This window comes from Anabrus simplex, chromosome 1 (genome assembly GCF_040414725.1).
Source record: "Anabrus simplex isolate iqAnaSimp1 chromosome 1, ASM4041472v1, whole genome shotgun sequence".
NCBI classification, from domain to species: domain Eukaryota; kingdom Metazoa; phylum Arthropoda; class Insecta; order Orthoptera; family Tettigoniidae; genus Anabrus; species Anabrus simplex.
Window position 1 is genome coordinate 546640515 of NC_090265.1, and position 15743 is coordinate 546656257.

The following is a 15743-nucleotide window of genomic DNA, read 5'->3' on the forward strand; positions in this document are numbered from 1 at the left end:
GCAATTTCTCCAGATCTTCTGCAGCCTCAGATAAAATAACACTATCATCAGCAAATATCAGGGTTTTGATTTCCTCTCCTTGGATTGTGATTCCCTTCCCAGATCCCTCTTTGATTTCCTTTACCGCCTGTTCTATATAAACATTGAAGAGAAGTGGGGGGGGGAACTGCAACCTTGCCTCACTCCTTTCTGGATTGCTGTTTCTTTTTCAAAGCCCTCGATTCTTATCACTGCAGACTGATTTCTATACAGATTGTAGATAATTCTTTGTTCTCGGTATCTGATCCCGATCACCTTCAGAATCTCAAATAGCTTGGTCGAATCAACATTATCAAATGCCTTTGCAAGATCTATGAATGCCATTTATGTGGGTTTGTCCTTCTTAATTTGATCCTCTAAGATCAGACGTAAAGTCAGGATTGCTTCATGTGTTCCCACATTTCTTCTGAAGTCAAATTGATGTATCCACCACAGAAACGCACAATACTGAATACATCCCTATACTTAGGATTGGCATCAGGAAGAGAATCTGGCTGTAAAACAGGACTTAATCCACATCAGTGCCAACCCCAGATAACTGGGACAAAGGTTAGGTAAGAAGAAGAAATACTATGTTCTACAATCTATATTAGGTAAATTAAATCATGTGTTAAAATTTTGCAGAGATGAGATACTAAACTAACGGTGCAGTAGTTCTCATACTTGTCAGCACCAGTTTTCTTGGGAATAGGTTTAATAACATTTTGCCAAAAATTGGATGGCACTTCTCCTGTCTCATACATCTTACACACTAAGGAATAACCTCGCCCTGCTGGTTTCTCCTAAGACAGTCATTAATTCAGAGGGAATGTCATCAATTCCAGGTGCCTTGTTCCTATTTATGTCTCTCAAAGCTCTGTCAGATCCTGATCTCAAAATTGGGTCCCCCATTTCATCAGCATCAACAGCCTCTTCTTGTTCCAGAACCATATCATCTACGTCTTTACCTTGATAAAGCTGTTGGATATTTTCCTGCCATCTTCCTGTCTTGTCTTCTTTCCCTAGAAGTGGTTTTCCATCTGAGCTCTCAATATTTGTACACCTAGTTTTCCTTTCTCCAAAGGTTTCCTTGATTTTCCTGTATGCAAAATCTACCTTTCCTAGGACCATACAACCTTCAACATCCTTGCACTTATCCTTCAGCCATTCTTCCTTAGCTGTCCTGCACTTTCTTTAATTGCCTGTATTCCTTTTTGCTCTCTTCATTTTTTGTATTCTTGTACTTTTGTCATTCATCAGTCAAGTCTAGTATCTCCCGAATTATCCATTAATTCTTAAGTGATCTTTCCTTTCTTCCTATCATTTCTTCAGCAACCTTAGGGACCTCATTCTTCATGACTGTCCATTCCTCTTCTATTGTGTTTCCTTCAGCCTTTTCATTTAGTCCTTATGCAACATGTTTCTTGGAACAGTTCCTTGCACTCTTTTCTTTCAGCTTGTCTAGATCCCATCTCCTTGCATTTCTTCCTTTTTTCAGTTCATCTTCAGGTAGTATTTTATGACCAAGTTGTGGTCATAGTCCATATCTGCTCCTGGAAGTCTTGCAAACCACCACCTGGTTTCTGAATCTCTGCCTAATCATAATGAAGTCTATTTGATACCTTCCAGTGTCTCCAGGTCTCGTCCACGTATACAGCCATCTTTTGTGGTGTTTGAACCAAGTATTAGCAAGGACTAAATTATGATCAGTGCAGAATTCAACCAGCCATCTTCCTCTTTTATTCCTTTGTCCCAATCCAAATTCTTCTACTGTATTACCTTCTCTTCCTTGGCCTACCACTGCACTCCAGTCTCCCATCACAATTAGATTCTCGTCACCTTTTACATATTGTATTAAATCTTCCATCTCTTCATATATTCTTTCGATTTCTTCCTCATCTGCTGAACTAGTAGGCATATAGAAATGCATTATTGTGGTGGGCATTGGTTTGGTGTCTATCTTGACGACAATAATCCTTTCACTATGCTGGTCGTAGTAGCTTACAGTAGCTTTCAGTCCTCCAGTAAACATAACTAACAAGTAATGAGCATGTTTGGATCTCAAGACAAGAAGAAATGTGATGATAGAAAGTGCCAAAGGATTTTCAGTGAGAAAGCTTGCCAAAAAATTCAAATGTGGGAAAACTCAAATAAACACTATTGTGAAGAATAGAAATTAAATTTTTAATGAGTGGGAGGAAAATGGAAATCGAGGAGTGAAAAGAAACCGAAAGTCAGATTTTGCAGAAGTGAACATTGCGGTGTATGAGTGGTTCAGGTGTGCTCAAGATAGGAAACTGTCTTTTAGTGGGCCAATGTTACAAGAATGCACACAAAATTGCAAATGATCTGAAAGTTGAGAATTTTGTAGCTAGCAATGTGTGGCTAGATTGTTTTAGAAACATGTCATAATGTTACTTTCAACAACAATTGATTAATTTCATTGTTACTTTCAAAACAGACTATGGAGAAGGTGGTGATGTGTTTGTGACTGAAGTAGCGGATTGGAAAGATAGGTTAACAGACACCATGAAGAGTTATGAACTGAAAGACATTTTGACGAGACTGGTCTGTTATTTAGGGCGATCCCAAAGAAGTCACTAAGTCTACCAAATTAAAGTTGCAAGGGTGCAAAAATGTCAAAAGAAAGAGTCACCATCATGTTTTGTTATAACGCACTCGGTGAAAAGGAAATTCTTCCAATAATCAGTAAATCCTTGAGACCCAGATGCTTTAAAAACATGGACTTAAATGTTCTTGGTGTTGAATGGCATGCAAATAAAAAGGCATAGATGACAGCAGTATTCGAGAGTTGGTTCATAGCTTTGTATTCCTAGATGAATGCCAGGAACCGTAACGTGATCTTGATACTAGATAATGCAACGTGTCATCCAGAAATACGGCTTTCAAACGTAAAATTCCTGTTCCTTCCACCCAGCACCACATATCTTCAGCCATTGAATGAAGGAATCATTCAAGCATTCAAATTAGGCTATTGCGAGAGGGTTTTATGGTCGTTAGTGGCACACATGTAGCCTGTGAAACCACAATCAGGAAAGCTTTGCAAAATGTGGCATTACTATTTCTACAGCTGAAGAAAAAGCAGAGGTTGGGTTTCAAAATTAATATGATGAACCTCAGACTTTAGCTACGACAACTGGATTGATGTATGATATGGATGCCGAAGAAGAGAATATTCCTTGCTTAATAATCTCGAGGGTGACTGGCAGTCACGACTTCAGGATGCATTTTACAGTAAGCTTTCTGTGTTATCAAGTAATACAGTAATTGTGCGTTGCATGTATCATAAGGTATGTTTGTTTTCACCTTGACTTATCATTCACATTATCTTTTTGATATAGTTTTTAATTCTTTTAACCTAAATTTTCAGCTTTAATGTTATTCATTGCACTTCGTAAATATTTCTAGCTATATTCAGCAGCCTTCACTAGTCGTACAAAAGAGCATTTTGAATAAAACTTATTTTCGTTGTACAGAGCCTAAATCAGAAACGAAAAGTGACGATGATAGTGAGGCAGAAGAAGAACAAGAAGTTGTTCTGTCAGTGAAGTAGGGACTAAATAAAACAGGTGAAGAATTTATGTGTCACACTGGACCATGAGTATAGTGATAACACAATTGAGCCATTTAATATACTTTATTCCCTTTTTGAGAATATTGCAGTTAAGAAAACATGCTAAATTTACACAGACAAAGCTTAATGATTACTTCACGAAGCTGTAATGTTTGTAAAGGATGTAAAATTACTTGTAATATCTCCCGTGGAAATATTTAAACAGAAATGATGTAGAATAATATAAATAAATAATTAAGGTGGGTGTTCTTTGCTGTTAAAATGTTCAGTTATTTTTTTACAAACTTGTTTCAGCGGATATCTCTCGTAATGATAATTTTTTTCTCGGAACCGATGGTGTCCGCAGAAGAGGGATTCAACTGTAGTTAGGATGTGTATTCTCTCACAACCAAGCGGAGTTATCACGCTATGGCTATGGAGCAAAGATCTGCATTAGGGAGGCGCGTGGATTCGAACCCCATGTGCTTACATGATCATATGCCTTCTCAATATCCAAGAATATGACCATAATCATTTCATTCTTATCCCAATATTTTTCAAAGAGCATTTCTTAAACAGTTAGGTCTAGGTTGATCTGTTGGGTCTAAATCCATGTTGTTCTACCTCATGTTTAGTGTTCAACATATTTTCTGTTTTTTATCTACAGTATGAACTCGTATATTTTTAACCCATGAGATAGAAGGTTAATATACCTCACTTATTTCAGTCACTTCTGAGAATATCATTTTCTTTCCAAATGTTATTTTATTCAGGCTTTTGGTTGAAATATAGAACCTTTTGTATGTACAGTAACTTCAGTACACAGTATAGTCTGTGAATGGAAGGCAGGGAATTTATATGATGATTGCTAGTTGGAGCATGAAAGTAAAATATCTGAGAACCGCTGCCCTAATATAACTTCTATCGTGACATTCATCATCACAAGAGACAGGCACAAAATGAAGAAAATTTTGCCAAACTATGAAAATATGGAAAGAAAATATCAGAATATGAAATACATATTTTAATGCTAATGTTCAGGTAATAGGAAAAAAATATATACATATAGGAAACAGATGGAGAGCAGAGATTTACCATGTAAGAACACATGGATAGAGAATGCACTAAAAGAAAGACATGGGTCCCACACCCAGCATATATGCCATCTGATCATCATCCAACTACCAACCCTCTGTTAAGCTCCACTCCATCTCTGGCAGATATCTTCATCGTACCAAAGCAGCCATACTAATTTCCAGTCTTCCCACACTCGCTTCAAGAGCCCATTTAGCAATGAACTTCAACCCATACCACCTGAACATCCCCTTCAAATTAACATTTAATTTCCTCCATACCAGTCTATCTGACCTCAAATTCCTCTCTTCCTACCCAACACAACCTGACATAACACACTCCTACGGAACTATAAGACAATCTGGACATCAACATTCTTCCCGTCAACTATAGCCACGATGCCCTATGACATCTCTTTGACACAACCACATATGTCTCCCTCAACCAGGATCCACACATGATCAGAAAACTTAGCCACTTACATCAAGCTCTGTGGACACAGGAAGGTCTATTTGAATCCTCTTATCAGTCTCAAAAGTAACAAACCCTGTATTCCCAAGTTCCACATGCTTCCCAAAATATACAGGGTAATCGGAAACAATGTGAACCGGGTATATAAGCGCTAGAGGTTTGGTCATGCTGACAAATAATTTGAAAGAAATAATTCGATATCTCACAGCGTTGTTAATTTCATTAGCTGCTGAAGTTGGCCAATCAGATTACTTTGTGGGTGAATTTAAATGGACTTCGCGAGACAGTGTTGCTAAATCTGCACGTGACTTAAGAAGAGCCATGCCGAAAAATCAGCATCAAACACAAACACACCATAGCGTACTTGCTTTGTCATGATCCTGTCAGGTCAGAGGTCTGTATTCAAACCCCTCCCCAGGCAAAGTTTTATTCTTCGACTGGTAATCTCAAGCCGTTCTTAAGTCACATACAGATTTACCAACACCGCCTCGCAAAGCCCATTTGAATTCGCCAGTGAAGTGATCTGATTGGCTAACTTCAGCAGCTAATAAAATGACAATGGTGCGAGATATCAAATTATGTCTTTCAAATTATTTATCAATATGACCGATCCTCTAATGCTTGTATACCTGGTTCACATTGTTTTCGACCATCCTGTATAAGGCCAACAATCCAGGACACCCCATTGTTCCTGCCAAGGTTCTTTCATTGAACCCATTTCAGCACTTCTTCAACGCTTTATACATTCCATTGACTCTTACATTCATGACATTGGTCATTTTCTAGCACTTCTTCTCTTCGTTGTGTACAAGTATCCTTCACACGAATGGGCTTAGGGCCATCAAGTTCTTCTTGAACACATGACAACCCAATGCCTTGCCACATACTTTCTTCCTTGTCTACCTCACTCAATACATCCTAATCTATGACTTTTTTGAATTCAAGGGGAAATTTTTCCACCAGATTTGAGGCACCACTATGGCCCTCTCCTGTGCCAACCTCTTCATAAATCTCAAGAAAGATTTCCTCACTACTGAACCTCTAGAGCCCCTAGTCTTGTGGAGGTTCACTGATGGTATCTTTCTTCTGTGGTACCACATTGCAAACTACAGTACTTGACTCATTCCTGCATTGTCTCAACTGTAATTACAATGTCCAGTTCACTTAGCAGATCTCCCCCACGTCTCGTGACATTGACCTCTACCTCCAGGATGATAGAATTGACACCTCTGTACAGATCAAACCCACCAACCATCAGTAGTATATCCACTATAACAGTTTTCACACATATGACTCAAAACAGTCTCTACCAATGAGCCTTGCTATCTGGGCCAAATGGATTTGTTCAACTGCTAAAGGCCATTCCTCGTACAATGATAACTTGAGGAAGGCTTTTATTGCTAAGAGTTACCGCCCCAATTGTTTAACCTCCAGATCTCGTGAGCCATGAACTCTGTTCCCATACTCCCTAAGCGGCCTAACCCAGTATCCTTCATAACCATGTATCATCCTGGTCTACAAAAAATCAGTCACATTTTAAAGCATTCAGCCTTCTCCTGTGATCTTTCAGAAAGCCCCACAGCCACATTTAGGCACTGAACAAATTTCTAAAACAATCTCACTTCCTATGAACCACACCAACAGCCACCCCATTCTGGCTGTTTCCCCTGTGAACACGGCCACTGTAAGACCTGCCATCTACATGCACCCAGCACAACTTTCACCAGCAGCATCACCAACAAGTCCTACCCCCATACAAGGTTATCATGGCTGCACATCATCCAACATCATCTATTAGCTTCAGTGGAGACTCTATCCACTTTCTGTATTGGCTAAAGTAACAGGACTCTAGTTAAACAAATACCGTATGCAGCCACTGCAGTACCTGCAAAACTCAGAACATGGCTCTTCCTGTCCCCATCCACACTTGGCACCATCAAATCACATTTGATAATTGTTTCACAGTTGAAGTCCTTAAACATGTACCCCTCAACTTCCCACCCACTTGTCCTTAGAGATACTAAAGTTAGACATCAACTGGTGCTCAGGTCTAAGGAAGCACCTGGCCTTAGCATTAGATAACCACTCTTATTTTTTTAAATTCTGTCCTATTTCCCCCCACTTTATCTCACAACTGTATCTGCTAGTCAACAGAGACCATTACCATTCATATTCTGTCCTCCACTGGCGAAAGCTGCAGTCAAAAATTTTGGACCTACAGTATATCTTTCTCAATCTATACATTCTTACATGGTGAGTCAATGTTTTAATGCTAAAATATCTTTGTCCCTGAACAGTTTAAAGCATGTTTACATCATTGTTTACAAAATATGCCCTTATAGATTTATTTCTGTGTATATTTAATCATAGGTTACCAAATGAAAGCCAGCCCCACAGTTTAGGTGTAGCTTGCCTGCTTTTTATCCGGAGGCAACGAGTTTGAATCCTGGCTGCGTCAGGGATTTTTACGTGGATCTGAGGGCTGTCTAAGGTCCGCTTAGCCTGCCTGACTAGAATCGAGTAGCTATCTGACAGTGAGATGGTGGCTCCTGTCTACTAGAGATCCAAGAATGATAGCTAAAAGGATTCTTCGCCCTGACCATGCATCACCTTGTAATCTGCAGGCCTTTGGGCTGAGCAGTGGATTCTTGGTAGGACGCCCATCAGAGCTGTAGTGTCATGGAGTTCAGTTTAGTTTTACTAAATGAATTACAATAAATCACATTCATTATATATTCGTCTATCATCATGCAACTATTAAACTGAAAGAACAAAATAAATCACTAGATGCTTTAGCTAGACTAATTACAGTACGCTACGAGTAGCTTTCAATATTTTGCAGTAAAAAGTTGCATTTTCTGCCAGTTTTGTACAATGAAGTAGACGGCACAAGTCCTCTGAGCCGCTTGGAGGGACTGAGAAGAGAAAGTCAGTCATTGTTACCAGATTGATGTCCGACTCGTTGGCAGAACGGTCAGTGTACTGGCCTTCGGTTCAGAGGGTCCTGGGTTTGATTCCCGGTCGGGTCGGGGATTTTAACCTTAATAGGTTAATTCCAATGGCACGGGGACTGGGTGTATGTGTTGTCTTCATCATCATTTCATCCCCCGTCACAACACGCAGGTCGCCTACGGGAGTCAAATAGAATGGCCTGCACGTGGAGAGCCGAACCCGTCCTGGGATATCCCAGCACTAAAAGCCATGGGACATTTCACCAGATTGATGTTGGAATGAGTGGTTTGAGTTTTTCAGACGTGTTTCCTGGAAAACTGTTTTTATACAGTATCTAAAAAACCCAGTTCATTGCTATTAGAAACTTTAATGAGAGAAGAAAAAGTAATGCAAAATATGAAATAATAATATTTCTGCTTTTAAAAGTGAGAAATTGTAAATATTAAAAAGTATGAAGTAATTGAAGATTTTCATGAGATATTAAAATTTTACCAAAATGTTATGAAAAATGATTCTTCAAAAATAAGTTACATGAAGTGAATTCTCCATACAGCAAATTGTAAAAGTCCTTGTTCTGATAGCGCTAGTAGTTTTGGTTTAGAATATGAAATTTTATATTTTGCCTGTCTTTAATCATTGTCTTTCTTGCTCTCCCTCCTCCTCATTCCACATGTCACTGACACTTCTGCATCATTTTTGTTTTGAATAGAACGTCTTTGGGTTAATGCAGAATCATATGCCTCGAGGACTGAAAAGTAGTGAAAGCGAAGATTGGCCTGTATCAGATACTCCATTCATTGCTGTGAAAGCAGAAGTATTTATTGAAACTGAAGAGTCAGTTGATGAAAAGGACTATGAGGAAGGAGAGACTATAGATAATGATCCATTATTGTGTTCTGATTATAAACAAGGAGCAGTTCCAAAGACGGAAGAAGAAGATGACAGCACAGATTTGTAAGTAGCACTTGCCACAGAAGCATTGCCAACTGAAATAGATTGGGTGTCCCATATTCTTAAGTCTTAATTAAGTGCAGATCATCAAGAATAACTGTATACTTATAAGTAGAAAGGTGCAAAGTGCCAAATTGAAATTTAAAAAAAAGACTTTTTGCTATCAAAGTGCCATGCAACATTGTACATCATCATCTAGGTCCAGAGAAGACTGTAGATTGTGCTGAAGTCCACCAAAGATTGCAGTGGTGATGAGTTCCCAGCTCTTGCATATGAAAGTTGCAATGTTCCATTCATTTGGTTTGATTTCCTTCCATTGCCTCCAGTTAATGTTGCAAGATATTTTTTTTTTTTTTTTTTTAACCTGATATTAAATATATGTTAGATAAGAGTATTTGTGATAATATAATTGAAGGACTGCAGATGTGCTGGTGGGCTGCTGTTCTTTACCATTGAAAAATGAAGAATGACTGACAAACTGTTCATGGTGTATTATTGCTGGCTATTGTTTTTAGTTGATTAGCAGATAAGGGCCATATTTAGAGGCAGCCCTATTTCAGGGAGTGGTACCCCTACCTATGCGAGTCCCAGGTCACACTGATCCAATATGTGTTACTTGGTATGGGCTCCGGTTCAAGGTAATGAGTGAAGACCTTAACGGTATTGAAGACAGAGAAGGTAGGTTTCTGTAAGGCAGAATGGCAGATGTGAAAACACATAACCTTAGTGTCTGTCCTCCAGTGGAATGGCTACAGAAGGCATCTGTTCTCCATGTTAGGAGCAGCTTGAAGAATCACTGGCAGTAGCTGTAAAATGCTTTTGGGAGCGGTGATCCTGTTATAATAATAGCCTATACTTATTGTAAGATGGTACAACAAAACCAGCCTCTGAAAAGATTAGGGTGTACCCTGCAGGTGACGCATAGTTCTTGGGGTGGTAGGGCAACTCTAAAAAGTGGGTGACCAGAAACATGATGGGGTGGAAGGTATCATTGTTATGACCCTCATGGGGAAAACTAAAGAGATCATTGGTTTTATGGTGAAAGAAGATGTGGCAATGATAAGAAAGAGCAAAGTTTAGTGGAAGGGGAAAGAAAGAAATAAAGAAAATGAGGAAGGATTACAAACTCTCTTGAGTGTTGGGCAAGAGGTAAGAAGTGGAGTGGGGATTATAATTAAAGGAAACTTTTTAAGAGTGTGTAGAAATGGATTGCATAAGTGATAGGATAATCAAAGTTCGGATGAGAATGTAAAATCGCATGAAGGACTTTGTACAAGTGTATGTGTCCCAGACTGGGAGCAGGGAACAGGATATTCAGGAATTCCTGGAAAAACTGGAAGGAAATTACTGATATGAAAGTGATAGTGATGGGCGACATAAATGAACAAGTGGGAATTGAAAAAATAGGGAAGGAAGAAGTATTATTATTATTAATATTATCATATGACATTTACAAGCATAATGTGCAAAAAATATACAATGAACATATAAGTTAAAATAGAGAAATAATTAAACTAGAACATCCATCTTCGACAGCCAGTGTCAATTCATGCAGACCCCGTAAACCGTCCTTAAATGCTGACAGTGGACAGCTGTCAACAACATGAAGCAATCTCAGCTTCTCAGCACCACACTCACGCAGCACTTTCACAACATCCCCGTAATAATAATGATGAAAAGGAAGAAGTAATTGGACCTTAAGGAAATGGGAAATTAAATTGTGAAGGTGGATAGATTTTTGTGAAAAAAGTGATTTGATTGTAGACAATACATGGTTTAGAAAGAAGAATAGGAGGAAGATTACAAGATAAGGTTGAGGTGAGAGAAGGACAAAGACAGTAATTGATTAGTTTTTGGTTGAAAAACAATTCCAGTAAAAGCTTTTGATGGAGACTATAGTAGTGGTAGAAAGGATGAAAGTGGAAAAAATGGAAAGAATAAAGGAGACAAGAAAGAAGAAAATAAAAGTATGGAAATTTAAAGATTTAAAAAAATACAGGCACACTTTCAGGAGATTCTGGTACTTAACATTTCAGACACAAAATTAGAAATTCTGGAAGAGGAAGGGTCCACAATTAAAAGGGCATTTGTAAATTCTGCAGAGGTGGAAGTAAAGGAGTTACCATGGTGGAATGATAGCAAGAATGAACAGAGAGGGGAAAAAGAAGAAAGCAAAAGGAAGTATCAGAAAATTAAAATGAAAAAACATGGTAGCTGAAGAAAAATTAGACGAGACTAACACAAGAGATGGAAGAGGATATTAATAGGGGCAAAAGGATGCTGTTTGGACTTGTAAGTAAGAAGAAAGAAAGAGTATATACCAAACTGGTAAAAGAGGAAGGTGGAGAGATAATTACACAGGCAGAAGAGATACAGATACGATGGAAAGAAACTAACTACTAGATGTGGAAAATTGTGCAGAAGACACTAGAAGTACAAGGTGTAGAATTAGAAGAAGAAGAGAGACATTACAGTGTTAGAGGCAGAACCAGGAGTCAGAAAAACGAAAATGAGAAGTGCAGCTGGGATAGATGAAGTAAGCGCTGAGATGATAAAGGCAGCTGGACCTGTTTTTCTGCAGTAACTGTATAGGTTGGAAATGTACAGAAATGTGTGCCAGAAGAATGGGGAAAGGGAATTATAATCTTGGTGTTTAAGAAGGGAGACAAGAAACTATGTGATAACTATTGATGAATCACACTCATATTACAAGTTGCAAAAATAATAGAAAGGACCAAGAGAAAAGATGGAAGGAGAGTTAGGAAAACAGCAGTCTGGCTTTAGAAATGGCAGATCAACAGTGGACCCAATCTTTAGTAAGAGACAGGTGATTGAAACACAGTGGAAGTTTAGCAAAGATTTAGGGATAACATTTCTTGATATAGTAGAGGTACAGTATATAATATTGTACCCAGGGAAAAGTATGAGAAACAATTGTAAAAATGAGAGTTGGCTATCAATGGTAATTTTGCGTGCAATGTATGGCAAATGATTTAGCTGTGTCCAGATTGTTGTTGTCTCAGGCCATTAACAAAATGAATGTTTGGCTGAACTGTTGAATACAGGGGTGCATAGGTACAAACGTAAACTTATGTTCACATATCAGTATACACTGACTGACAGAGCAAATGCAACACCAAGGAGGAGTGGTTCAAAAGGGATGAAAGTTGGGGAAAAAACAGAGATGGCACGGACGAATAATTGATGTTTATTTCAAACCAATATGCAGGTTACACAATGCGCACGGCATCGACTCAGTAGGATGTAGGACCACCGCGAGCGGCGATGCACGCAGAAACACGTCGAGGTACAGAGTCAATAAGAGTGCGGATGGTGTCCTGAGGGATGGTTCTCCATTCTCTGTCAACCATTTGCCACAGTTGGTCGTCCGTACGAGGCTGGGGCAGAGTTTGCAAACGGCGTCCAATGAGATCCCACACGTGTTCGATTGGTGAGCGATCCGGAGAGTACGCTGGCCACGGAAGCATCTGTACACCTCGTAGAGCCTGTTGGGAGATGCGAGCAGTGTGTGGGCGGGCATTATCCTGCTGAAACAGAGCATTGGGCAGCCCCTGAAGGTACGGGAGTGCCACCGGCCGCAGCACATGCTGCACGTAGCGGTGGGCATTTAACGTGCCTTGAATACGCACTAGAGGTGACGTGGAATCATACGCAATAGCGCCCCAAACCATGATGCCGCGTTGTCTAGCAGTAGGGCGCTCCACAGTTACTGCCGGATTTGACCTTTCTCCACGCCGACGCCACACTCGTCTGCGGTGACTATCACTGACAGAACAGAAGCGTGACTCATCGGAGAACACGACGTTCCGCCATTCCCTCATCCAAGTTGCTCTAGCCCGGCACCATGCCAGGCGTGCACGTCTATGCTGTGGAGTCAATGGTAGTCTTCTGAGCGGACGCCGGGAGTGCAGGCCTCCTTCAACCAATCGACGGGAAATTGTTCTGGTCGATATTGGAACAGCCAGGGTGTCTTGCACATGCTGAAGAATGACGGTTGACGTGGCGTGCGGGGCTGCCACCGCTTGGCTGCGGATGCGCCGATCCTCGCGTGCTGACGTCACTCGGGCTGCGCCTGGACCCCTCGCACGTGCCACATGTCCCTGCGCCAACCATCTTCGCCACAGGCGCTGCACCGTGGACACATCCCTATGGGTATCGGCTGAGATTTGACGAAGCGACCAACCTGCCCTTCTCAGCCCGATCACCATACCCCTCGTAAAGTCGTCTGTCTGCTGGAAATGCCTCCGTTGACGGCGGCCTAGCATTCTTAGCTATACACGTGTCCTGTGGCACACGACAACACGTTCTACAATGACTGTCGGCTGAGAAATCACGGTACGAAGTGGGCCATTCGCCAACGCCGTGTCCCATTTATCATTCGCTACGTGCGCAGCACAGCGGCGCATTTCACATCATGAGCATACCTCAGTGACGTCAGTCTACCGTGCAATTGGCATAAAGTTCTGACCACTCCTTCTTGGTGTTGCATTTGCTCTGTCAGTCAGTGTACATTTTAAAAACCCTTTTGTCAAATCAAAATGTTATGAATTTCATTATGGTCCATATTGACAATTGATCACTATTATGGTATTGAATAAGTGGACCCTTCTCTACACTTTGATAGAAATCAAAATGTGTAAAACAGGTGTAGTATGATGATGGAATGGTTTAGAGATTTTACTGGGCTAAGACAGAGATACGTGCTGTCACCACTGTTATTTATAATGGTAATGGATGAAATTTAAAGGATTCAAAGGAATCATTTGCTGAAATAGAGATGAAAGTAAATGCTATTATTACTGGTGGTGATTATTGTTTTAAGAGGAAGTACAACTAGGCAACCATCCTCTATATAACACTAATCAGAGAGAAAAATGAAGGTATCAGCTAAAGAAAGACAAGGGCCATGAAGGGCGTGAAAATGAAAGACTCCCTAGATCTCAAGTGCTCTAATACCGTCGGGGTCAGAAAAGAACAAGAGTTGACCAAGGGAGGTCGGACAGGGTAGATGACAGTTAGGAGCTAGGCACAAGTGAGTGGAAGCAATGCCAGGACTTAGCTTTCTTACGACAGACAGGGGATACCCCCACACACAGGGGGTAGTGAAATGGAATTCCTAAGAAGTGTAATAGAAAAGACAAAGCGAGAAATTAAGATTTCGGGAAAGAAACTGGAGTAGAAAAGTTGAATGACAAAACTGAGAAGAATAAACTAAGATGATGTGGACATGTAAAGACAATGGTAGAATGTAGGATACCGACTTTGAGAATAGAGAGCAAGAGAGAGACTCGGAGCAAGACGGATGGATGTGATCAAGACCAGTATAAGAAACCTGGAAGAGAAGAGAATTACAAAAGGGGAGAGTAAGATGGAGAAGTGATAATTGTGGATATACTGAGAGCTCCAGAATTTATCTGCAGAGAATTTGGTGCTTGAGTTATATTTATTTTGACTGTTTATCGAATAACTACAAAATTAAATAATTAAAGTACACAAATATAAAACAAATCAAATGCATTGATATTCGTAACCTTGAAAAGGAACAAAATTTTCAATATGGATGTATACGTTTTATTTTTGAATTTAAACTCTTCAGGCTGCTGTCTTCCAACAATACAGCTGTCAGCTTCATCAGAATAACACAAATATGACCTGTTGATTGTGCTGTCTGTAGTCAAATATATTACTGAAGATCTTCCAGTGTGCTATTCTAGTGAATGTATATAAAAACAAGTGTACATATGTGTGATAAATTGAAAGTGATCACATGAAAACAATAAAATTGTAGCAATAGACAGCTGTTTGTTAGTAGGAATGAGAATGATATGGGAGCTGGAATGTGTATTATGGTCATGAAAGGAGAAAAGTGAGTTGAACAAAGAAGAACAGTAGAGTGGGGTTGTGATTCATTCAACAATCTATAAACTAGAGTAGCTGTGTGAAGCTTACGTAGTTCAATTAAATTTAACCACTGTAGTCTTTTAAAATAAGGTGTTATGTGAGCAGAGTAATTTAATGAAAATAACTACAAAATTAAATAAGTAATGTTAATAAAAGTGAAATTAAATCCAAAGGTATTCATAACCTACACAGGGAATGAAATTTTTGGTTTTCAGCACTGAAATATAGTTTTCGTTTTGCATTTGAAATGTTTGGGCTGCAGTTTGCCATATGTTAGCTTCATCAGATTAACACAGTTACAACCTGTTGATTGTGTGCTTGGTGATCAAATGTATTATTGAAGATATTTCAATACATTATTCTGATGAATTTATATAAAAACAAGTGCACATATATGTGATGAAAGTGATAACACAAAAATGATAAAATTGTGGTGATAGACAGCTATTGCTTGGTTAAGTTTCCAATATTCTTATACTTTATTGACCGTTCAAGCCAAATGTTAAATATCCAATGCAAAAACTGTGAAGATTTCCAAAGCTGTCGGCATCACCTATGATGCATCAGAATTAGCATGTGCTGTGTGAAAGAACCATACAGTGAGATTGGCCTCCAAGTAAAAAAAAAAAAAAAAACTGAGAAAAGAGAAACACATGAAACACCTATGATCAGAAATGTTATAAGCCAACTCCTCCATATGTTCTATGCCACTAGATTAAAGAAGAAATATTCCAAGAGCATGTGTCAAATTGTGATTTTTGTTTATTTCTCAGTATGGTAA

General features: G+C 39.5%; 1 protein-coding gene across 1 annotated transcript in view; it reads left to right on the top strand.

Annotated features, from left to right (window-relative positions):
- Window positions 1-15743, top strand: part of LOC136857119 (zinc finger protein 92) — a 78830-nt gene that overhangs the window by 36934 nt on the left and 26153 nt on the right. Inside the window, exon 3 of the mRNA XM_068225064.1 lies at window positions 8799-9043. Coding sequence (XP_068081165.1) covers window positions 8799-9043 — 245 coding nt within the window. The remainder of the gene's footprint in view (window positions 1-8798; window positions 9044-15743) is intronic.